The sequence below is a fragment of the Eschscholzia californica genome, unplaced genomic scaffold (assembly GCF_041429995.1).
Source record: "Eschscholzia californica isolate CP2 unplaced genomic scaffold, dmEscCali1.0.p SCAF_6, whole genome shotgun sequence".
NCBI lineage: Eukaryota > Viridiplantae > Streptophyta > Magnoliopsida > Ranunculales > Papaveraceae > Eschscholzia > Eschscholzia californica.
In genome coordinates, this window is record NW_028238483.1 from 37,044,850 (window position 1) to 37,071,067 (window position 26,218).

Sequence of the window (26,218 nt, forward strand, 5' to 3'; positions counted from 1 at the left end):
ATAAGCACGATAACCGCCTAACTTAAACCATGAATGAAAGAGGCCTAAAGCTCCACAAATTATTACATTATTTACTTTATTTATAGCCTAAATTAAATGGGATAAATCTTGAATGGCAAACTGCTTCCACCAAACTTCCACCGAGACTCGATCTCACGACTTCATGGGCTTACGAGGGGTGTCCAACCACTGCACCAGAGGCTGGTGGACCTCTAATAGTAGTTTTGTGTTGCATTTTATAAAGAGTTAATTCCTATTTGGCCCCCTACTTTATGACCAGCTTCCTTTATGGCTTCCTACTTTCTGTAAATTCCAATATGACTCCTTTTTTTTATGTAAATGTCCTAACTACCCTTCCTATAAATATTTTTTAAAATAAAATTGAAACTAAAACATGAATTCCACCTCACTTCCATCTCCACGTACCACACATCTCTCTCCACGTCACCTCTCTCTCTCCATCTCACCTTTCTCTCCAACAGACCAGATCGTGAAGAATAGACCTCTTCTGGTCTGTTCCTCAACAGATCTGATCTTCGACGAGTGTTTAGAGAGAGAGAGATGAGTGATTTTTTTTTTTTTTATGTTTGAAGGTCGTCGGTGAAGAAATAAGGGTGACTAGGAGAGAGAATTTTTTTTTGAAGAAGGTCGCAGGCCGGAAGATTTTCCGACCGGCGACCTTCGTTGGAGAAGAGAGTGGTGAGTTGAAGAGAGAGAGAGAGAGGTGAGTTGGAGATAAAGGTGAGATGGAGAGAGAAAGAGAGGTGACGTGGAGAGAAATGTGTGGTGGAGATGGAAGTGAGGTGGAATTCATGTTTTATTTTTAATTGTATTTAAAAAAAATATTTTTAGGAAAGGTAGTTAGGCCATTTACATCAAAAAAGTGAGCAATATTCGAATTTACAGAAAATATGGGCCATAAAGGAAGCTGATCATAAAGTAGGGGCCAAATATGAATTAACTCTTTATAAAAGATATTATCTCTCTTCTTTTTTAGTAGGATTAGTTTTGTGTTGCATTGTATGTAGGGACTAGAAGTCCCCACGCCCATGATCCCATCATGAATATGTTTATTCGTACACATTGATTTGACCGATAATTAAATTACCGAATTTTAGTTGAGAACAAACAAGAGAAGTTAAATGTGTTTCGACAGAAAAAAGAGCATTTAGAACGTGCCTGGCCTTTTCTAACAAGTGGTACAGCTTCACATGACAACACTACAAAAATAGGTACTATGTTGAATGGACTTATGTGGACGGTACTCAAGTTAGATGCCGGCAATAGTAAGCAATCGTGACAGTTTTGGATCTCACGTGAACCTTTTAGTTGGAGCTATATTTTGTTGCTAACTCATGTGGTTAGTTAATCTTATCTTATGTTGGAGTTGGACACAGACTTTGGCTCTTTTTAGTGTGCCATCAATCGAAATTGTTACTTAACAAACATTGAGACGAACAAAGAAAATATTGAGTTATATTAGGACATCAATATGTTTTGTTGATAACTTTTTTTTCTTATGGATTGGTTCTACCATCCCATTGATACCACAAATAACTTTTGTTGTTGCTTAAAAGCTTCTAAAACTTAGTTCATTCATTAGTTTAGGGGTGGGAAAAAGCCCGCGACTCGGATCACCCCACGAACAACCCTGCGGGTGTCCATTATTTTAGACGGACGATACCTGTTCGGACAACCAGTTTTACGCGGATGGACATGGACAAAAAGTTCCAACTGGCTTTTCGTTCAAATCCGACCAATAAACCCAGACCGATTGATATATAGCTGAATTTGAAATTTTGATTGTATATAATTAAATAGTTGTGATGTAACTTATAAGGTAACATTTAGGTTGCCCACTTGAACCTATATGCATTATTAGACGAACACTTACATTTCTTTTATATATAAAGCTCTGTATCTCTTTTATCCAAAGAGTTTACAATGCGAAATTAAGTTATTATAATAAAAATAAGTTTTGTTCTTGACATATTTTTCCCACATCACTAGTGGTAAAAAAAAGTGATTAAAGTTATAAGAGGTGAGAGATAGAATTCTCTTTTTAGGCTTCAAAGTGGATTTGGTTGTTAGGCAAAAAAATTTGAGTACCTTTTATGGGCACTTAAACAAGGAAAAAAATTTCTTAAGCCGGATGTCCCGATTGCCCGGTATTTTAGGCGATTATGGATGGGCAATGGACAACTTGATCTTGCCAAGCGTCTGCTTGTTTTGTCTGGCAGTCCGAGAGGACAAACTTAGAAAGTGTCTGTTCCACCAGGATGTGGGATGTACGTGTCCGCGGACTGCCTGTCTGGTCTATTTCCCACCCCTACATTAGTTACATGCAACTAGGGGTGGGATTCTGACTGGAGAGCCGGATACCCATCACACTTACCAACCCCCTCTCCACACTCGAACCCACTCGAAAAACCAATAGGGTTATCATCACAAAGGGCAAACAAAATATTTCAACCAAAATATGTAAGTGGAGAGTCGGATTCTGACTGCATTAGTTAGATGACTGCAAACTTAACATTTTTCAACCAAAATATATAAGTGGTGGCAAACAAAGAAATAAAAGCAGCCGCACGTCTTTGGATTTCTCCATCTACAAATGTGACTAATAAGTTGAAGCTTCTTAATTAGAAATTAGAATGAGGAGGTGGGAGGTTCAATACCCATCTTATCTTTTGCCTATAAAAGGTAGTTGCATACTTGCATGTATGCACATAAGCACTTCTCCTTGTTATAAGGAAAATGGCATTTGTTACCTCTCTTCTTGTTATTCGTCCTTCAGACATTAATATCTGCTCCTTCAAACAATTCCAAGGTATAGCAGTAAACCTACATCTTGCCAAGTTTGTTCAAACAAATGTCAATCGAAAGTCTCATGTAGTTGGTAGTCTTGATATTAGTATTCAAACAAACATCGAAAACCCATCAAGCGAAAGGCGGTTGGGAAATTACCATCCAAATATTTGGGATAATGATTTTGTTCAATCTCTGAAGAGCAAGTATAAAGTGAGTATACATGGGACAATTATTTTTGTCAACTAGATTCTTTTGACATTTTTAGTACTTAACTTTTTTTACTTGTGTAAATGAATAACTTAGGCAGAGGTTTATACCATACGAGCGGAGAAGCTAAAGAAAGAAGTAAAGGGCATATTTAATGAAGCAAGTGGGTCGGCATCATCTGCGTTGAAACTTGTCGATACTATCCAACGGCTTGGATTGAATTACCACTTCCAGGATGAGATTAAGGGTGCCTTAAACACCATAATTTCAATGAAGGACAATGATATTTTGGAAGAGAAGGGTACTATGTACCTTAAAGCTCTAAGATTTAGGCTACTTAGACAACATGGCTATGAAGTTTCTCAAGGTATTTACTTAATATCTTCCTCACACAAGACACAAGCCAACCACATGTATATCTTCGAACACTTAATTTTATCGAAAATTATTCGTAGGTATTTTGAAGAATTTCAAAGAAGAACTCATGAGATCAGCGGTTGAATCGAGGGCATCGACTGTTGAGGAAATTGAAACAATGTTGAGCTTGTATGAAGCTTCATTTCATTCTTTTGAAGGTGAAGAAATTTTGGATGAAGTCCAAGAGTTCACAACCAAACATCTCAATATGGTGTTGGAAGAAAAAGAAAGTACTCCCAATTACTTGACCAAACAAGTAATCCACTCATTGGAGGTTCCCTTACACTGGAGATTGCCAAGAGTGGAATCAAGATGGTATATAGACACCTACAAGGATATGAAAGACATGAACCCACTATTACTTGAATTGGCTATACTAGATTTCAACATGGTACAAGCAACTCAACAGGAGGAGCTAAAATATTTATCCAGGTAATTTTATAATTATATACTAATATATATAATGCATGGTGGTACATGATTGTGTGAGCTATCAAATGGTGTAAGGTGAAGTCTGTTAAGTGTGTGGTCATCCAACTCAAGATCAATTAGAAATGAGTGGAAAGAATCTAGGCATTGTATTGTTGGTGGCTAGATCACCATTTTCTCATATGGATTATCTCACACACCCCCTCAGGTGTGAGGTTATCTGAGCCTAACACATGTTTTTCTTATGGGTGACGTGAAGCACGTGTGGTTTTTAAGCCTATCACATGTGAGCGTAGCTCTAATACCATGTTAAATGTGTGGTCAGCAAACTCAAAATCAGTTGACAATGAGTGGAGAAGACCTAAACATTATATTTTTTGTTGTTAGATCGTCCTTCTTCCATGTGGGATTATTCTCACGAGGCCAACTCATTATATCATTAGCACCGCTTCGGAAAAGAGAATAAAAGGTTTTGTTGGTGTCTGTCTGTTTTTCTTTTTCTTTTTGTTATTGTTTTAGGTCGGTGTTACGGGGTGCAAAATTTTGGGTGGAAACAAAATTAAGTTTGAACCTTTTGTCTCCTCCAAACACCTAAACCCTTATTCTTTTCAGGTTCCTACCTCTTCTTCCTTTCCGACTACCGCCATCGATCAACTCCGTCGACTTCCACCACAAATGCTGGCGACAAGTCCACCATTTTCAGCGACACTTATTCTTCTCTTATCCTCCCTCTTATTTTTCTTTTCTTTCTTTCCCTCTATCTTCTCTCTATTTCAGGCGAAGAGGGAGTCGAGATCTGACAGATCTCGTTTGGTTTTGAAACCAGATCACATATGGTTTCAAAACCAATTTCTCTTTTAGTTTTGAAACCAAATTCTCGTCTGGTTTCAAAACCAAACGAGCTCCGGAGAAGAGGAGGATCCCCTAGAGGTAGAGAAGGCTGAGAGTAGAGATAGAGAAGAAAGAGATAAGAGAGGGAGAAGAGAGAGAGGAGAGAGAGAGAAGTGGGAGAGGATAGATCCCGACAAGTTTTATCTGACCGGTATATACCGACGACATAAAATAGAGAGTGTTTTCGGAAGAAGATTTTTAGTTTTCGACCCTTGGATATTTTTTCTCTGGAAATTTTTTCTCATTTCCCTCAAACATCGACCTTTTTTTATTTTTTAAATCTGATTCATCTGAATTTAGATTATCTGACTCAATAAGAAAATTTCACATCTGAGTGATACAAACTTATTTTTTTATCTTGTTAGTTCATGATTGCTTATTGAATTTTTATTAACTCTCTTTGTTAATTAATGATTCAATACCCCGTAACTGAAATAGAGTAGTAAAATACTTTGTTTGTTTAGATGGTGGAAGGAGTCAGGTCTTGCAGAAGCCAACAGCTATGCTAGGGACCGGTTGGTGGAGTGTTTCTTTTGGGTCATAGGGTTTAACTTTGATCCCAATTATGGAAGTTGGAGGAGGCATATGACCAAAATTATCACTCTCATAATTATCATGGATGATATGTACGATGTTTATGGTTTCTTAGATGAGCTCGAACTATTTACTGATGCGGTTGAAAGGTTTATTCTCTCTCCCTAGACCTTGAACTCTTTTCTACTTTTTAATTTAGAAATTTTGAAATCTATGGTACTTTTCGAAATTACAAAAATTATTAGTCTCTTAACTCTCTAAGTAACTGGGGCAGACTCACGTAGGAACCCGTGCTCCTAGTGATGTTTAAAAGGCCGGACCGGGTCTAGCCAACCCGGGTTGAAATTGTCCCGGGCCGGTCTCAACACGGGTTGGCTATACAAAGGCCCAGTTTGGGACCGGGTATAGACCCACGCTTGGCCGGGCCGGGTTGAATCCAAGCCAGGCCAGCCCGAGTTTTATATAATTATTATTTTTTTTTTTAAAAAAGTTTGAAAACCCAAAATTTAAATAAAAAAAATATAAATCTATATTTTATTTTGAAATATATAAATTAAAAGTTTAGAGACGGTTTTTTTTAAATAATGACATGATTTCGGGAAAGATTTTAGGAATAGTTATTAGTTAATAGGATATGATTTTCACAAATAAATATAAAAAAGATTTTTCGAAAGAGTTTTTTCAATTGATTTTAGAAATTACTTTGTTGAAATAATTAATAGAGGGTGACTTACATAAATAAATTAATAAGTTTAGGAAAAACTTTTTTACAAGATTTTTGGCAAATGATTTTTAGAAATTATATTTTGAAAATAATTAGTAAAGGATGATTTACATAAATAGAAGATGATTTACATAAATAGGTCAACAAGTTTAAGAAATATTTTTGAAAAGATTTCGTTAAAGTGATTTTAGAAATTACGTTTTGGAAATAATATAGAGGATGATTTAAACAGATAAGTTAACAAGTTAGGGAATTTTTTCGAAAATATTTTATGGAAATGAATCTTTTAGGAATGATTTTGTTGGATAGATCTTTTCGGAAAGGAATGTTTTCAATTTATCTATTGATTTTTTAAAATGAGGCATGAAAAAAAAAAAAAACAGATTTTCACGAGCCGGGAGCTCAAACCATAGGCCCAGCCCGGACCCAGAATAAAACCCGGGTTGGCCAGGCCCGTTTTCCGTACTGACCAGGCCGGGTCTGTACGGAACGGGCCGGCCCGGCCTTTATAACATCACCACGTGCTCCCACGGGCCCATGATTGAGTGTTGATTCCTAATACAGGTGAGATGTATTATATAATAAAACCTCCAAATTTTTATCACTAAAGAATAGTTAGTGTTGTGGTATTACCTAAAGCACTTTTTTTTAAAAAAATTTCCAATGAGTAAATTCCGATATGCCTCCTAATTTGTAATTAACTATGTTTTTAGCCCTATATTTCTTTATTTTAACCTCCTATTTACATATCAGTTCATTTGTCAGTCTTTTTTTTTATTGTAAATTCAACGACTCCCATTAATATTGTTAGAGATATTTTTCTCTATATCACTCTTATTCCTTCTTTTCATTTTAATATTTTTTTTAAAAGGCCTTCTTTTTATTTCATTTACACACATATATATATGTCTGTTGTTTTTGACTATTTTTATAAAATGAGTTTGTCCACTATCTTTCCTTGACTTTTTTATATATAATTCGAATGTGTCATCTATAAAATAATAATTATATTCTAATTAAGTTTATAACATAATTTAAATAGTAGTTCAATGATTAAGAGTTTAGATCACATGCAAGAAGTCAAGGACTCTTAAGAATTTCTTTTTCTAACATGCATTACATCGGACTCTTAAGGATTCTTTATATATAATTCGAATGTGTCATCTGGTTAGAAGAGATTTATATCTCAGCATAATCTGAGTTTTTCTTATGAAGATATGATCACTAACTTAACATTTGGAGTACATTCGTTCATAACTTACAAGTATGTTAACAGATGGGATATTACGAAGAATGAGAAGCTTCCGGACTACATGAAGACATTTTATTTGTTTCTCTACCATATAATCAATGAGATGAGTTATGAGATACTACTGAAACGTGGTCACAACGCATTACCATACTTGAAAAGAACGGTAATTTTCTTATCAGAAAAGCTACATAGCCATATTGGGCGACCAATTGCAGGACATATCTAGTCAGAGTTAGATGACTGAATTTCAATGAATATTTGACCCAGGAATCCGGGACGTCAAAAACGAATTGTCTATATTGAACCTCTTAAAATTCAAAAGAGAGATGCTAGAATCACAAAAGATTTTGACAAAAAAAAGTTCCCAGCTGATGTGGCGGTTGTGATTTTCATCTCTCAACGGCATAGATTTGGTCAAAGTTTGAAACCACACCCGCCACATCAGCTAGGAACTTTTTTTTGTCAAAATATTTTGTAACTTTATCATTTCCCAATTCAAAAATAGGTAAAACACTTTGAGTTCGCTTAAGAATTTTCTCTCTCTAGATTTTTCCTCACGTCAGAACTTTTTATCTCCCCCTTCGGACGATTTCGCTGCCTCTCATTCGCGTTCTTTCAGAGGGAGAGATAACAGTGGTGGGCGAGAGAAAAATTGGGGCGAGATGAAAAACCCAGAGAGAGAAACGCTCATGGAATAATAAAGCAAAAATAGAAAAAGAAAAGAATTCAAAGAAAGGCCTGGTTCACAAACAACATTATTTTGATATATATGAAATTTTCAGTGGACAGATTTGTGCAAAGCATACTTGGAAGAAGCAAAATGGTATTACACTGGCCATACACCCACACTTGAAGAATACATGAGCAATGCATGGAAATCAATATCATTTCCTCTCTTGGCATACCATGCTTATTTTTTGTTGGAAGATGAAATCACTCAAAAAACCTTAGATTGCTTGAATGAATTCTACCCTGCCTTCATCTCGTCGGCATCTATGGTTTCTCGACTTTCCGATGATTTAGCAACCTCCAAGGTATGTATCCCATACCTTTTTTTTATTACAAAAAAAGGAGTTACTGAATATAAGAATTTTAAGAAAATGACATGACCTATTTTAAATGTTACATATTGTGAGAATAGTCTGACATGGGAGAAAAACTATATAATAACTAAGAATACAATGGTCCACCAGTCTTTGGTGCAGTGGTTGGACATCCCTCTTAAGCTCATGAGGTCGTGGGATCGAGTCTCGGTGGAAGCAGTTTGCCATCAAGATTTATCTCATTTAATTAGGCTATAAATTTGTCGGGCTTGACGCCTCTTTCATGTTGTTGGGCTTTAGGCCTCTTTCATTCATGGTTTAAATTAGGCGGTTATCGTGCTCATCACATCTTGACGATGTATCAATTCCTTGTAACAACTAACGTAGATTGTAGTCGGATTCTCAAAAAAATAAAAATAAAAAACTAAGAATAAAATCCGTAGGTAGTTTTGATGAGTACAAACTTAACATGCTTTCATGAAAAAAGAAAACCTAACATGCTCTCACGGATAAGCCACATATGAAATGTTTAAAAACCACGTACTCCACGTCACCTGAAAAATACCCGTCCCAATCGTACGTCTTCTTTTTTTTGTAATAAGAGTTGTTATTTCATTAGATATGAAGATGCATAGAAGCGCAGTCCAATATTGAGAGTTATGGGCTCAGTATTTGGCTCCTACTCTCCAGTGATATGATTTTTTTATTTATTACAAAAGTAAATATAGTATACGTGTCTTGAATCCGAGGCGTAGAGGGTGAAAATCTACCATTTAACCACTTCAATCTAGAATTGTAAACATATGGTTTGTTCTAATATACCTCATAAAAAAGTGCAGGATGAGCTAGAGAGAGGAGATGTTCCAAAAGCAATCCAATGTTACATGCATCAAAGTGGTGTATCAGAAAATGATGCCCGCGAATACATAAAAAATCTGATCAAAGTTTTCTGGAAGAAGATGAATAAGGATATGAATGCAGCTCGCTTAATCGCCCCTCAATCCTTGGTAGATTATCTTCAAAACAATATTCGAACTTCTCACTGTTTTTATCAGTATGGAGATGGGTTTGGAGTTAATCCACATTGTGAAATAAAGGACTTGATAACGTCGATAATTGTAAATCCCATTGAATAAATTTAGTGTATATGTTGAACTTAAGCCAAGAAGTACGAAACATTGTTATTGAGATATGAAAGATATACTGGATATGGTGACTACTAATATACTCCCTCCGTCCCATTTTGTTTGTAGTTTTGGGGAACCCAACTTATTAAGAAGACCTTATTTATTTTGACAAAAAAGATGCAATTTCCTAAACTACCCTCATTTAATATAGAGTATTTCATTAAATATTTCATTGGTAGAAGTGTAGAACCAATTAGAACCTTTTATTGGTATTCAAAACAAAGGGTAGTTTTGGAAGTCCCGTGATTGTATTATTTGAATGAATGTTATAAAAGGAAAGTTAACAAACATTTTGGGACATCCATAAAAGGAATAACAACCAAACAAAATGGGACGGAGAGAGTACAAGATATGGAAGATATCGGAAGATACAAAATATATGAGACGGATCGAGATGAAGAGATCCGCCGATAAAAGAAGGGACCAAGATATATGAAGATCAGAAGATATATTCATATATTCAAGATATCCCTTATATTGTATTCTTTCCTAAGTTTAGTTAGGAAACTAGATAACCCGAATCACTCTATAAATATGAGTTGGGTTACAGAGTTTAAATTATCGAGTTATGTCTGACCAATGTAACCGATCCACCCACATACAATTGTATGTGGTGATTATCAATAAAGAATTATTTCTCCGTGGATGTAGGTCTTGAGTATCCGACCGAACCACGTTAAATTATCGTGTCTTTATTTTATGTCCATATCTCCGATTATTTTATCATCGTGAATTTAACATGGTATCATGAGCAGGTTATTTGTTCGTGTTTTAGCTTCCGCTTTTCCCAATAATTTCTATATTGTTGTGTCAAAATTCCAACTATTCTTTTTAGTTGTGATTACATTATTCGATCGCTTTGTCGATTTGTTTAACTTTTCCAAGATTATTCTTGTGATTATGTTTCATAGTTAAGACGGGAAAATCAAGTGAATAAAAAAAAGGAAGATATTTTTTGTACGAGAATAGGAAAGAAGATATTATTTATTTGATTTATTGGAGTTTATGAAAATTCATCAAAGACGCATCAATTGTTTCCTCTTCAACAAAGGTAACTTCCCTATTAATATTTGATTTTTCTTCTAAATTTTTCGATTTTATTTTTATTTTTTAGACCTATATTAGGTCTGAATTTGAATATACAAAATTCAGAACCAAAACCATCAGATTTGGTTCTCTTTTATCCCGTTCCTGGAAGAGCATAACCCGGTTTTTTTTAAAGTCCGTTGACCCACATTTGCTTTTGACTTTGTTGACCGAAGTCAAATGCCGTTGACCCGAGCTATTTCTTCATCTTCCCGTGACAGCAAACATAGGTTTCATCCCTGCATTTTCCGGCGAGTTTTTCATCACCAATCGATCATTTACATCGTTTTGGACAATATGTATTTTCGTACCAATCGTTGCTTCCATCGATTTGGACCAACCACCAATGATTACTTTTACATTTGGTGAAGAATAGAGTGTTTTCTCATCGGTTTTATATCACCACCGATCACTCTCTCTCTATCTCTAGATTTCTTTGTCGGCTGCGATGAATAAGCCTTAATCGGCCATTTCACCTCTTATCAACCGATTATCTATGATTGATTTCCAAATCCGAAACTTATTACTTCTAGAGCTTTCTCTCTCTAGACATATACCACCATTGATGAACCTTGACATTGGCTCAAATTGGTTGGATTTAAATCTATTCTAGCAACCTACTATCGATTAGGTATGGTTTTTTTCAATTACCTTCTCAATTTGGGTAAACCCTAATAGAGAAGTTCCTAAATTTCCCCAAATTAAGTATTTGTGACAGTTTCTCATCCCACTATTTTGTGACAGATTGCTTTGCCACAGTTTACCTGTCGGAAATTTATATTGTGACAGACTTCTAATGTCACTTATATCCAACTATTCATAGTTGTGACACAATTTTCTACTGTCACTAATGTTACAGTTTTGCGACGAATTAGTTATTTCCACAATTTGTCGCAACCACACACAGTTTTGTGTGACAAACTTTTATCACAATTTCATTGTTGGAAAATTATTTTGTGACCGACTTCTAGTGTCACCTATATCCAACTATTTCTAGTTGTGACACAACTTTTTTGTCACCTTTCACTTCTATTTGTGACACTAAAATAATTTATTTTATCTATTTTTTTCCAGTTATACCCGTGATATTTCCAAAGTCATACTGTGTTTATGACGATTTTATTTCTCTACCAAAATTTTGGACTTTCCCTTCAATGGAGAAAGAATTCCTATTTTGATTTTAATTCCGGATTCAACCGTGATATTTTCAAGATCATACTTTGTGATGACTTATATTTTTTTCTCCAAAATAGACTTGTTTCGTCGATCTATTTTTTTCTTCCGGAATTATACCCGCGACTTCGACATTTTCACGACAAGAAATCTTTTGTCGACAATTTTTCCGAAACCATCATTATGGTTATTTCTACAAATTTTTTGGTAAATTGACAATGACTTCCTTGTCAATTTTAAACACAACTTTGTTGTCGACATTTTCTTTCACATTGTTTATACAATGACATATTCTCATACATGACAACGATAAATTTACTTTCGTTGCCATTGATTTTCATTCAATCTATGACCGTCTTTACCAACGTTTTCGTTGTGACTTTATCATTCTTCCATCATCTTCATCAAGCATTCAAAATCGAAGAATTGCAAGAAAAAAAAAAGAATCAACAAGTTTATCTTCTCTCCAAGTCGGACACTTCAAAATTACGTGCTCCAACTTGCGGGGGGGTATTGAGATATGAAAGATATACTGGATATGGTGACTACTAATATACAAGATATGGAAGATATCGGAAGATACAAAATATATGAGACGGATCGAGATGAAGAGATCCGCCGATAAAAGAAGGGACCAAGATATATGAAGATCAGAAGATATATTCATATATTCAAGATATCCCTTATATTGTATTCTTTCCTAAGTTTAGTTAGGAAACTAGATAACCCGAATCACTCTATAAATATGAGTTGGGTTACAGAATTTAAATTATCGAGTTATGTCTGACCAATGTAACCGATCCACCCACATACAATTGTATGTGGTGATTATCAATAAATAATTATATCTCCGTGGATGTAGGTCTTGAGTATCCGACCGAACCACGTTAAATTATCGTGTCTTTATTTTATGTCCATATCTCCGATTATTTTATCATCGTGAATTTAACAATTGTATTATGTAATGAATAAAAAGAATGGGACTGAAGCAGAATTGCTCACATTATTTATGCAAGCTGTCTTCTTACCGGTAAAACCAGAAGGTTTCTCAATGTACACTTCCTTTCTTTAGTTCACCGTGAAGAAATACAGAATAAAAACCTAATTGAACCAGTCACCCTTTGGGCTGGGAAAGATATACATAATCAATAGAATCCATAAGAGCCACATGATCAAAGACTTCGTATAATCAACTCCATGTTGTTGCCTATACTGTTTGGTGTCCATGTTGTTGCTTGCACCCTTTGGCCTCAAGGCGAGTTTTTTTTGGTATTTGACTGCGTGATGCTCACTTAGTTTAGTCTTGTAAAGCCATTGTACCTCAATTGCTTTTGCCATGTGATGTGAGTCAAAGGTTAGTTAGGTCATGGCAAATCTACATAGATGACAGGATAGGGTATAGCCTTCAAAAAACTTATCAATTTAGCCTTAGCTCTGTGACTAATTGATGGACTCGAAAAGGCCACGAACCCAAACGAAGGTATCATGTAGCACTCGCCAATACGGGGTCGATCTAAGAAGAGTTGTAATTTAAAATCTAGATCTAAATTAAAATCTAAGTTAAAGAACAAAATGGTAAACTTATATTTTTGGCATTTTTAGAAAGCTATGCAAGAAATAAAGAGAAACTACAAGTAAACAAATATTTTAATACAATTAAAAACTAATATGCAATGGACCAAGAAAATAAGGATTAGGGTACTTAGATCCACAATACCAACATCAACAAATACTAATTACTGCCAACAACCTTTGGTTGGAGTGGTAAGAGGTATAATCTTCTACCTAGAGGGCAAGGGTTCGAGGCACACGCTGAACAATTCAAAAAAAAAAACAAATACTAATTAGTAGTGTGGAAGATTAATTAATTTCACCCACAATAATATGACAATCCTAAGCATAATCTGTCAAAATAAGTATAACTAATCAAAATTAATAAGCATCGAATATCAAACTAAGCGCATACTATCAAAATATATATTTGATAATAAAGATCAAGATTTTTAATTATTAAAACTAAATGGTGGAGGTGGTAGTGGATAGGGCTTTAGAAAGACATTCCTGGGCAAAATGTCTCGTAGACATTTGAAGACGTTTTGAGACATTTATCCATAGACAAAATATCTTTATAGACATTTCAAGACATTTAGTTCACATAACTAAATTTCTAAATGTCTTGTAGACATTTCAAGACATTTGGTCCATAGACAAATAGCCACAATTTCCTATCCCACAGATATCTAAATGGATCAGACGAAGTGATGCAATGTTCCCACAAACTTTTTCGCGAAAAGGAATTACTGTGTTGTTTTTCCAGCATACAATCTTTATGTATCTAACATGGGACATAACATTTGTGGTAGTTAACCATTTGTTTTTGTTGTGGAGGTTCGAGGCTTCCAACTCTCAAGTTTTTAATCAAGTGAAGTTTTTAGGCTTAAAAATAAATAACCCCCCAAGTAATGTTAATTTTTTTGTTAAAGGAGGCTTTTAACTCTCAAATTTTTAATCAAGTAAAGTTTTTTAGGCTTCAAAATAAATAACCTCCTAAGTAATGTTAATTGACCAAGTCTTTATGCTCCCATAAGTTGTTGCAAATTAAAAAGGTACCAAGAAAGTCGAAGACTACAAAAATTAACTGATCATTTTTCACCAAAAACAAAAAATTTGTAGGGAATTTAGACCAAATTTCCCTTTTCTTTAGGCCCCTAAACCCCTACCTAAATTTAACTTCCTGCTAGCCAAACTATTAGTTAGGGGCTAAAAGAACATATTGGATATATGGGAGGATAAAATGCTGAATTTGGTCGCATCTAACACCATTTTAATTTATGTGGTTCTTAAAATTGTTTGGTCACTACTGCTCGAGCAACAATGAAAGAGAAAGAGCAGAGAAATAGATGCCAAAACAAAAATGTCGTTTTTCAGGAACAAAATTTTCAGAATCAAGCAAACATGAAAAAAGTACGATTGATATTTCAACAAATTTAAGCAAAGTCTATAAAAGAAAAACAGATGTATAGGTTTATAACCACTAGTACACACAAAAAAAAAATAAGTGACAGCAAATTCTCACTCATTTTACCTGAATTCCTCTTATCTCAAGAGTGTCCAACTTCTTGGGCCTCTTATAGTGCTTCAATAAGAGTGAGCGAAGAATAACACTAACAGATTAATCATCAACCAAATTATGATTTTGAAAAAATCGACCAGTCGAATTTCGGAAAGAAATAGATGAAAATTAATCTATATTCTGTCACAGATCGAACAGAAAAGGTGACAGAAATATTGTGTCACAACTAGAAACATTTGAATATAGGTGACAGTAAGAAACTGTCGCAAAAAGAATTTTCCAACAGTAAAAAGTTGTGGCAAAAACCTGTCAGGCAAAACTGTGGTAGAAAAGTCTGTCACAAATAGATAATTTGGAGATAAAAAACTAAGATTTTCTCAAAATTAATGTTTCTCAATCTCGATTTTGGGTCAACCTTAAACCAGAGAACTGTATGTAATGTTTATTAGTCTCCTAATCGATGATTGGGATAGTCCACATCTATCAATCTCGATCAAGAATCAACCAGTGATGAATTGGTTTTCAGGTGAAAGTGAGTGAAGACAAAGAAACAAGGAACACTCCCAATCACGTCAAATAGCCACAGAGAAAAACTTAAATTGACGTGATATAAGACCTCTTATATCACGTCTTATAAGGCGGAGTTGTCTTATATCAGGTCAAATAGCCACATAGAAAAACTTAAATTGATAGAGTTGATTGTGGTTGCAGTGAACGAATGGCTCGGCTAGAAAATAATTGTTTCTTTTGGTATTATTGCATCACATGAAATCCCCAAAAAGTGTCATTTGTTACCTCTTTCCTTATCATTCATCCCATTAATCACTGCAATAGATCGTTTGACAACCTATAGCAGTAAAAGTAAAGAAATTTAACTTTAGTCCAAGACTTGTGGAACCTGTTTCATCCGATTGTTACATGCCCCCACAAGATGTGGAGTCCTAAAACGACAACAAAGATGTAAGTTGGGAGTTAGTCATCAAAAATAATTTTGGAATTATAATCTCAACACTTAGAGATAAATTTGGGAGATGTAATCTTGACCTTTAGAAGTATGTCTGAGAGGTGTGTAATCTTAGCCATTGAATATAAGTTTGGGGGTGTAATCTTAGCCATTAAAGATAAGTTCGAGCGGTGTAATTTTAGTCATGGAAGAGGAGAGTATGTTTTAAGAAAGATATCATCCTCTTTTATTATATAGATTTTTTCTCGTTATCGATAGGATTAAATGTTAGAAAATAGTAACGAAACAGTAAATCAACAATAAAATCCTTTTAAGTAAATGAAATGTTTAAACAATGTTTCCATTGTTTAAATATCTAAATAGTAACAAAACAAGCAGTCCTTGTTCACGTTCTACTGATCTTGACAAAGAAATTTGCAGAGAGAATAACGAAGAAAATAAAGATATAATAAGTTTTTTGGTGTGTGTTTTCTTTTGAGAAAATGCGAAGGCCTTGCAACTAAGCATGTTTGACCCTCCCTTTCCCTTGGAAACTTTTTCTTCACAGAATCCAAGCTTCCTTTTCGAAGTGTCCTTGTCGGGATAGTTTCAAAGATTGAACCATCAGTGGCCTAAAGGAGATAATTCTTTGCTCGCAAGTCTTTCAATCCCCCATCAGCCATCTCTTTTGGTCATCTGAAAGATCAACATCCTTTGTTGCAGTATAAACTGTAATCACAACTACGTGCGAGTATTTTTCTTTGGAGTGCATATAATTTTCCATTAACATGCTCAGACGATTGTAGTGGCCGTTGGAAAGCATATAATTCTCCATCAACATCTTCAGACGATTGTAGTGGTCATCAAATCGTGGTATTTTCTGTTGAATGAAACTGTTTTTTGTTTTAGCTACGGCTACAAAATTCTTTTTAAAAAAAAAAAAGAATTTTCTTTTCTTTTCATGTATGCCACAAATTCAATGGGCTCTGATATACCAAATATTGAAACCAACCTAGGCTACTTAATAACAGTAAGAAATTAGGAGAGAAAATCACACTTTATACAAATTGAAGCGAAGTCTGTAAAGAAAACAGATGATAGGTTTAGAAACCACTTTATGTCTCTATACAAACACACACACACACACGCAAACAGCGAAGCTTATAGCAAATTCTGACTCATTCTACCTGAATTCCTCTTATTTCAAGAGTGTCCAACTTCTTGGGCCTCTTATAGTACTTCAATAAGAGTGAGCAAAGAACAACACTAACCGAAGACAATGCCATCGCACCACCAGCAACCCATGGAGGTAGACGAAATCTGGTGGATGGAAAAAGAGCTCCAGCGGCAATGGGGATGCCGAGGAGATTATAACCCAAAGCCCAAATATAGTTGAGTCGAATTTGCTTAAAAGTTTTCTTTGAAAGATCGATGGCAGTTATCACATCCTCTAAGTTGCTCTTCATTAGAACAATGTCAGCGGCCTCAATGGCAATATCTGTTCCAGCTCCTATTGCCATTCCAACATCAGCAGCTACAAGGGCCGGTGAATCGTTGATGCCATCTCCAACCATAGCCACGGTTAAGCCCGAATTCTAGCAGCGGAAAAAAAAAAATTGGGCCATCAAAATCTAGCTAGAGTAATGTCAAATTTAAAGAACATAAGAGACTCCTAGAAGGCCTACACATCTGACTACATGACCTAGCAACTAAGATTTACATGTGACGTTAGCAACGTCGGGAGAAGTATTACTAAACAAGTAAACAAGGTTATCAAGCATATGAACTGCGACGTCATGTGATCAGATAGTGTGGTCCATATGGTACTATATGTTTTCTGGAAATAGTAAGATTCGGACCCTGGTCTATCCAGTGGAGCGATATATATGTGACCACTCAACCAAAGGGAGTTCCACGTACGGTGTACTATTTTCATGTAACATTATTAATCTTACCTGTAACTCCTTCACTTTCTCGGCTTTCTGGTCAGGCTTCGCTTCAGCAAGAACAGTTTCAATCCCAACCTGCTCCGCTATGGACTTTGCAGTACCCCAATTATCACCGGTCACCATGATGCTTTTAATGTTCATGGATTTGAGAATGGATATCGCTTCCCGGGCCCCGGGCTTTAATGGATCCGATATAGCTATGACCCCAGCCACTTTCCAATTTATAGCAACCAAAATTCCAGTTTGTGCCAACCCTTCAGTTTCCATAAGGAATTCTTCAGCATCAGCCGGAACTTGAATGTTTGAATTAAGCATGAGACTTTTGCTTCCGACATGTATTTCTTTGTCTTTAACAATGGCTTTCACACCATGGCCAGTAATTGATACAAATTCACGTGCTTCTGGCCAGATATTGTTATCTTCGTCTCCTCTGAATTTTTTGGCGTACTCAACAATCGCCTTTGCTAAAGGGTGTTCGCTGTTCACCTGACGGATTTCAATTATTTCAATAGCACCAAGACTTGTCTAGTTAGCTTCGTAGTAAAGATGGAATGAAAATTAGAAAGCCTCTACTTGTTATATCGTGATAACAAACTACAAACTCGAGGGCTCGACAAGGTTCAACTCGGAATCCGATTTTTGAGTTAATGGAATGGATCGGCCGATACCAACTACTTAGGTTTAGTCCATATGTGTTTTTGGCAAAATTTTATGCAAATATTTATAGCCATATATCAAACTCAAATATTCACTCTCTATTCAGGAAACACCATAAATTTTCAAGATTAAACAAAGTTAAAGAACTATCAATCACATTAACATACCCCATTTACAATTAGCATATTTTTGTTTGAATAGATTTACGACATAACATGAAAGAGAGATTAAAAGAAGAGTTACCTCAGTTGCAGCAACAAGTTCATAAAAATCAGAAATCCTTTGCAAGAGCTTTGTGCTAACTACTACTGGCTTCCCGATTGTGAGGGTTCCCGTCTTGTCAAATACAATGCAGTTCACCTACAAAGACAACTTATTATTCAAGATATACCGACACATAAATCTTGGGACGAGTCATAAGACTAGAAAGAAACCTGCAACAGCTTAACTATGATTTGACTGTTTCTAAAAGAATTTCTTTTTTCCCTTTTTCTTCTTATTTGGTTAAGGGGAAGACTTGCAAATGAAATTGATAAAATATAAAAAGCAAACGGAGATGGCAAGAACAATACCAACTAAAAACTACAATCGACGAAGAGTATATCTTTAAATATCGGTGGAGAACAAAATCTTCGACTCTGAACCCTTAACTCATCAAAATAAAGACCTAACCTCAAATAGAATCCCTCGAATGATGCTTTTCAACTTGTATGTAACAAGTCCAAAACTACTGGAACGGGTGCACTTATTACATTCACTTATCAAACTTCATGTTTCCTTAAGCTGAATTATTTAGCTTCCAATTAATATCCTCAAAGAGAAGTCGAGAAATACGCAACCCATAGTTTTACTCCCAAGGTCCCACCCCAACCTAACTTATGATGTCTTCATATATGAATTTATGACCCAGGGGACTAAGAACCCTTGCTAAAAGAATTTGAAGATACTTACAAATTCATGGTGTATTTGGCAATGAGTAAAAGAATCTTAGGATTCTTACAGACCCACTCTGTAAAACTCAAAATGTGATTGGCTGCATTAGATTTTAGGGAGGCTAGACTAATTTCCTCTCATTTGTCCTAAAAACAAGAATCTCTTCATTTTGGGCAACCAAATGGCCCAAAGGTACTATCCGATTAGATCAATTAGCCCATGAAACCACTCCCGCGAAACTACATCTAAAAAGTTATCAATTAAAGTAAAGAAACTGAAGTGAAATTTGCTTTGCTGACCTTATGTGCACTTTCTAATGCTTGGCCCCCTTTAATAAGTACACCTTGAGAAGCCCCGACTCCAGTACCAACCATAACTGCGGTTGGAGTTGCCAGGCCAAGAGCACATGGACATGCTATAACCATTACTGAGATGCCAAACTGAAGTGCGAGCTCAAAACTATCCATGGAAGATGGAATCCAAGACGTCGGATAAACATGAAATTTTCCAGCCAAAAACCAAGCAAGCCAAGTGAATACAGAAAGCATAATAACCTGAAAAAAAAATGATCATTCGTCTTCGGTTCAGAATTTCAATAATATTCAAACTATGCTTTTGAATCTAAGTATACTAGTTTTGGGGAGACACCATCCATAACGAAAGCCGAAAAGGAGAATAAATTAGAGAAAAGGACTAGACAAGACAGTAAAGATAGCTTACCAGAGGTACAAAGTACATCGATATGCGATCAGCAAATTTCTGCACAGGTGCTTTGGCCATTTGTGCCGATTCTACAAGACGAACAATCTGCGACAGAGAACTTTCAGATCCAACGCGTGTTGCTTGAATATGTAACACACCATTTTCATTCAGAGTCCCTCCAATCACAGTATCACCTTTCCTCTTCGATACAGGTCGTGATTCTCCGGTAATCATACTCTCATTCACATAGCTTTGCCCCCATACAACAAAACCATCTGAAGCTACCTTTGAACCTGGAACTACTTTAAGCAAGTCATTCTTTTGTATCAATCGACTATCGATTTCTTCCTCGTTTATAACATTTCCTTCACTGTCAATACTTAACAAAGTTGCGGTTTCCGGTGCCAAGTCCATTAATTTCGCAATCGCCTCAGATGTCTTACCCTTTGCTAAAACCTCCAGATACTTACCAAGTAAGATAAAGGAAATGAGCATAGAGCTAGTTTCGAAGAAATCTGTGCCCTCGAAACTAGGTGATGTTGCTGCTTTTACTACTGTGTAAACTGAATAGAAGTAAGCAGTATTAGTTCCCAAAGCAATCAACACATCCATATTGGCAGATTTATGGCGCAATGCCTTATATGCACCAGTATAAAATCGTCTCCCGAGTATAAATTGAACAGGGGTGGATAATATCCATCTCAGAAGCTCCCCAATCGTTAACATATTGACTACTTTAGTATCTAATCCATGCTTAATAATGGGGATATACATGAACACCATAGAAGTCAGGAATACTGGGATTGTAAAAAATAGACTCCAAAGGAAGGATTTGTAATATCGCTTTATTTCTTCCTTCTTTTGTGGTTCTCTTCCTCCTCCTGGAAAGATCCTTGCCTTGAAACGCCCAGATCCAACTGACTCAATAGCTTGGATAAAATCTCTTGGACCTGTTTGATCAGATAGGTGAGCAATAGAAACCTTATGAAGAATGGGGTCAATTTCCACATTTTCAACTCCTGGTAGAGACCATAGAGACTTTTCGATATTCCTAAATGAACCATCGCTTCGAACTCCATCTACTTCGAGGTGTATCATACTCACATCTCCTCCAGTACTTATAAGAATCGCTTCAAAACCAGTATCCTCAATTGCTTCCATTAGCTGGTTGTGGGTTACTATTTTTGGATCATATTGAATTTCAGCTTCTTCTGTAGCTAATGCAACTTGGGCTTTTTGTACACCATTAATACCTCGTAAAGAAGATTCAATTGTTCTTGAACAAGTAGTACAAGTCATTCCTTTTATGCGTATTCGACATATTTGAGAAGTTCTATCGACCGCTTCTTCCTTAATCAATGTGGCTTCGAATCCAACATCTTCGATGGCTTCTCGAATAGCCTCCTCCTATAGGTAATAAGTCATGTAACAATGCTAAGTAGCTAGTTTTGACTAGAGCAATAACACTTGATCAGCTTTGATTTTCTGAACAATTGTAGTAATGTTTGAGAAAGCACTAATTTTTTAAACAACTTATACAAACTTTGTTCCATTCCAAAAGTTTGAGAACCTAAGGCCATATATGATACAACTAAATAAAACAAAAGAATTTCTTCAATACTTCATGTTCCCCTTGTTACTATTTCGACGAAAAGTTAGATATTTAAGCACAAATTTTAAGTTTAATTTCAAAAACAAAAAATGAACTCAAAACCAAGGTCTTTTTTGGACTAGTAAGATTCAAACCCTAGTCTCCCCAATAGAAAGACATACATGTTTACTACCCAACTAAAATGGGATTCACCAACCATGGTCATTAAGTATAAAACTTTGAAGAAACCTCATGATTAAAATTTATATTTTCCTTAGAATTGAAGAAACTCGTGAATAAGAAAGACTTAACTTTACTCCTTAGATTCTTCAAACCAAAAAACAATCTTATAAACCTAAGTGCTACTATTCAATTAAAAACAAAATGAACATAAAAATCTCCCTATAAACATAATAAACCAATTAAAATTCAAAAAAAGAAAATTGTAATTTTTTGTAACTTACTTTAATAAAATTTGGGTAAAAGAGAACTTGGGTTCTGTTATTAAGAACATCAACAACAGCTTCTTTGATTCCTGGTAAACGTTTGATTGCTTTTTCAACAGATCCAGCACAAGCAGAACAAGTCATTCCAATTACAGAAAACAGAGCTTTTGATTCTGACCCATTTATATTTTCTTCTTCCTCAATTGAAATCCCTTTTGGGTATTTAGGCATGGATGGATAATGAGGTCTTGGAGATAAATCTCTTGAAGTTTCACCTCTAATGCATGAAAAACTCAAAAACTTGCTCCCCATTCTTTTGAATTTCTTCTTACCCTCTCTCCAAAAATTTGTATTTTTCCCTCTCTCTCTCTCTTACTTTCTTTCTCTCTCTCTTCTTTCTTTCGATGCAAATAAAAGAGAGGAAGCTGAAAGATCCTGTGTGTTTGTCGTGTCTATATATTGCTGAGATTTGGGTGAATACTATGATTGGTTCTTTTGACCTTCATTTAACGTGTGTTACTAAATTGGTTTATAATAATATTAGAAAGTCAACTATTAGATTGTTTCTTAACGTGGCCAATACGCGGACAACCGTTTTTCTTATATGGACAACTATTTTCGGGTCCGATGCGAGTCAACTATGCTTGACTTAGTTGACTTTGATTTAATAAGAGGACAACTCCATAAAGTCTTAAATACTAATAATTAGTAACTTGTGAACTACTAACAAAAATAATAGTTAAAGATTGAAAACCTAAACTGTCTTCTTTTTCTTCATCTTCTTCCTTCTTCTTAGTCTCATTCTTCTTTCTTCACTTCTACTAAAAGTAAACTGTAGTTTCTAACATTTTTTATCAACCCCTAGAAGGATGAAGAAGACAAAATCTCTTCTTAGTCTTATTCTTCTTTCTTCACTTCTACTAAAAGTAAACTGTAGTTTCAACCATTTTTTTTATCAAACCCTAGATGGATGAAGAAGACAAAATCCCTCAATCTGCACTTGAAGAAGTTTTTCCGGGCGTTTCTATAATAGGCATTATTGACATTGATGAGGTAAAACATAACATAACTTGCGACGAAAATCTGGCAAAATCGGACAATTTTCTAGATTTTCGTAGCAACTTAGCTTCTGTTATGCCGTATTTTCGGAGAAAACCGACGAAAATATTGCATAACAGAAGCTAAGTTGCGACGAAAATCTGGCAAGTTTTCTGATTATGTCAGATTTTCGTCGCAAGTGATGTTCTGTTATGTCATATTTTTGCACAACCTGAATTACCAAATTCATCTTCCTCTTCACCATCGTTTTCAGAGTCGGAACCAACAGATCCATCTTCGTCTTCCACATCTTCTCTAATTTTCTCTGCCATCAGTACCATCTTCTTCTTAATGGTTGGTTTTAGAGTTTTAGGGTTCTAACCTTTGTCTTTGGGGAGATTCTACAACAACTCCCTTGCCTTAGTTTGATGTCATAACCACCAATGCTTCTCCAAGGAGTTTCTCTCTCTTTAGAAATTTAGGTGATGATGAAGAACAAGTAATAGAAGAGATGAAGACTAAACTAACCTAGGGTTAATGGAGAAAGAGAGAGGTCATCAAATAATACATCTGATTCTAAGAGGACTTGAGTGAAAATAATAGAGAGTTGTCCCCTTAGAAACTGATGTCCATATAAAAATTTAATTTTTTTGCGTTGTCCATATAAGATAGTTGTCCATATAAGAAAAACGGTTGTCCGCGTATTGGCCACCTTTCTTAAGGGCAAGTCCAATGTGGGGCTCGGGCTCCTAATTTTGGGAGCCCTTGATTTTTAAGAGCCCCGGGGCTTTTTGCAATTCCAACGTCGGGCTCCTGACAGGGGCTCCCAAATCAAAATTATGCACGTGTGTAATGTACGTGTGCGGACTTTTAATTTCAATTTTCAACTATAAATTATTAATTTTAAATATAAAATTGAAATTTAATATTATGTTAGAGAGAGGGAGAGAAGGAATTTTGAAAATATAAAAAAAATTAAAAAAAGAAAAAATTAGAGAAATGATTGGAAAAACAAATTTAAAACAATTTATATTTTTTGAAAAAAAAATTAGTTTAAAAAAAAATTAAAAAGAAGTGGGGTGGATCCCATTTGGGAGCCCCCCAGCCCGGGCTCCCATTTGGGAGCCAGGGAGCATGGGGCTCCCAGCCCCACCGGGAGCCCAGCCCCGGGGCTCCCGGGTTGGAGCATGTGGGCAGGAGCTGGGGCTCCCAAATTTTGAATTTGGGAGCCCCAGCCCCCCCACATTGGAGTTGCTCTAAAGATGGGACTCGAACAGTGATTACATTTCAATAATATGCATCACATCATGAATTTGGATGAATATTGTAATAGTCTATTAAAACATCTTAATCCCTAAAAGCTATATATAGACTTTTAGAACCATCTTAAGAGTCTGAAAGACGAAAAGTTTTATAGGCCCCTCTAATTTTTGTTAAAAGGGTTCTCTATAAATTCATTGACTTGGTAAATAATCATTGACCTTGTTTGGTTAAAGGGCTCTCCATACAATGGTTTAAAAAGAACCACTTTAAGGGTGTATATCACCCACATTAGCAATTTACATATCTCAGCCCTGAATCTCTACAAAACTCAAATCCCTAAACATTTCTCTCCTTCCAATTCGATGATAACTAAACTTTCAAAAAACTAAACCTAGGATTTGAGGATGATGAAAGAGGGAGAGATAAAGATGAAAAGATGGAGAGATGAAGATACAAATGGCAGTAGTGATAGAGGTGATAGATTTTATAGAGAGAAAGAAGATAAACTTAAGAAGAAGACGAAACAGAGCTACTGGCCCAATTTTCGGTGGACTCAGGGCGAATTATGCAATATTTACGAATCGAGCTCACCGTAAAATGTTGCATAATTCGGCATGAGCCCACCGTAAAATGTACATAATTCGGGCCAAGCTCACCGAAAATTAGTCCAGCAGCCACTGGTGCTACTGGCTCAATCATCGGTTGACTCGGGGCGAGTTATGCAACATTTACGGCTCGAGCCGACCGTATTTGTCACTGGTAGCTTTTCGGTTTAGTGCGACCGGAAAGCTCACTTGGGAGTTTTCTTCCTCTCTTGATTTTCATCCGCTCCCAGACGAAATGCTTCCAAATAAGGTCTGTAAATCTTTTTCCTTGTGTTGCTCATCAGTAGATTTAAGTATTCAAACAACGCAGTTTCGAAAAATCGAAAAAAACTAAACCCAAGATTACGCGAAAGATGAAAATGAAAAGAGGGAGAAAAAAAGAGAGAATGAGGGAGAGATGAAGATGAAAATGACGGTAGTGATAGAGGTGATAGGTTTTACAGAGAGAGAAGATAAACCGAAGAAGAAGAAGAAGATGAAACAGAGGTTATTTGGTAGATGAAAGAGGGGTGGGGCATTTGATCGGTCAAGGGACTTATAGGGTAAACTACATGAGATAAATTTCATCCATAAGCTAATTCCACCGAATCTCGATCACACAACTTCATGGACTTAAGAGGGAGTATCCAGCTACTGCACCAAAGAATGGTGGACACTATTACACCCTTAAGATGGTGAATTGTGTGTGGGTCATCTCACCCAAGTTTAACGTTGGGTCAACAGGATAAGTAACATAGGGAAACGTGGGTCATAAGGATAAATGGGAAGGGAAATTTTATACTGTAGGTTTTTTTTTTTGTTTAAAGATCCTCCATAAACCTCCTGATTTCTCTTTCATCAAAAAAAAAAACCTCCTGATTTCTCTATTCTCAATCTCATTGACCATCTTTCATCAGAAAAAAAGAAGAATCTCATTGACCATTTTCAACAAAAAGAAAAAAAAATTCTCATTGATCAAATTTGGGTACAGGAGTCTCCCTTTTTGGGGGCATAAAACCCAAATTTGAGGGTTTTTTTGTTGTTGAACTACCTAATTTGAGGGTTTGGTTGTCATGTTTCATTTCATATATCATATGGATATGGCTACTGTATTAGGAGTGACTGGATCCGCTGATTTTTTTTTTTGGAAATTGATTACGATCAATGATAGTTATTACACTTGGCATTGATACATCATCAAAGATGTGATAAGCTCGATAACCGCCCATTTAAACTCTTACAAGAACGGGTTTATAGCCCAACTAAACTAGGTCTAAAGCCCAAC

General features: G+C 35.7%; 2 protein-coding genes across 3 annotated transcripts; one reads left to right on the forward strand and one right to left on the reverse strand.

Moving 5' to 3' along the window:
* Positions 1 to 1,440: 1,440 nt before the first annotated feature.
* LOC147534355 (terpene synthase 10-like) lies at positions 1,441 to 9,468 on the forward strand. Of its 2 annotated transcripts, none has more exons than XM_086646201.1 (7): positions 1,441 to 3,021; positions 3,115 to 3,385; positions 3,474 to 3,867; positions 5,220 to 5,438; positions 7,290 to 7,428; positions 8,048 to 8,299; positions 9,148 to 9,468. In XM_086646201.1, exons 1-7 carry the CDS (start codon positions 2,758 to 2,760, stop codon positions 9,442 to 9,444), a joined length of 1,836 nt encoding a protein of 611 aa, XP_086502327.1. In that variant the 5' UTR covers positions 1,441 to 2,757; the 3' UTR covers positions 9,445 to 9,468. The 2 variants fall into 2 exon arrangements, with proteins under 2 accessions (XP_086502327.1, XP_086502328.1); XM_086646202.1 differs by having other exon boundaries at positions 1,472 to 3,021; positions 9,143 to 9,468.
* A 7,340-nt stretch (positions 9,469 to 16,808) lies between these two features.
* HMA5 (heavy metal atpase 5) lies at positions 16,809 to 22,584 on the reverse strand. The gene is made up of 6 exons (XM_086650840.1): positions 22,067 to 22,584; positions 20,030 to 21,418; positions 19,609 to 19,863; positions 18,620 to 18,736; positions 17,726 to 18,205; positions 16,809 to 17,365 (listed from the first exon to the last, which is right to left on the reverse strand). Exons 1-6 carry the CDS (start codon positions 22,358 to 22,360, stop codon positions 16,949 to 16,951), a joined length of 2,952 nt encoding a protein of 983 aa, XP_086506966.1. The 5' UTR covers positions 22,361 to 22,584; the 3' UTR covers positions 16,809 to 16,948.
* Between the last annotated feature and the right edge of the window lie 3,634 nt (positions 22,585 to 26,218).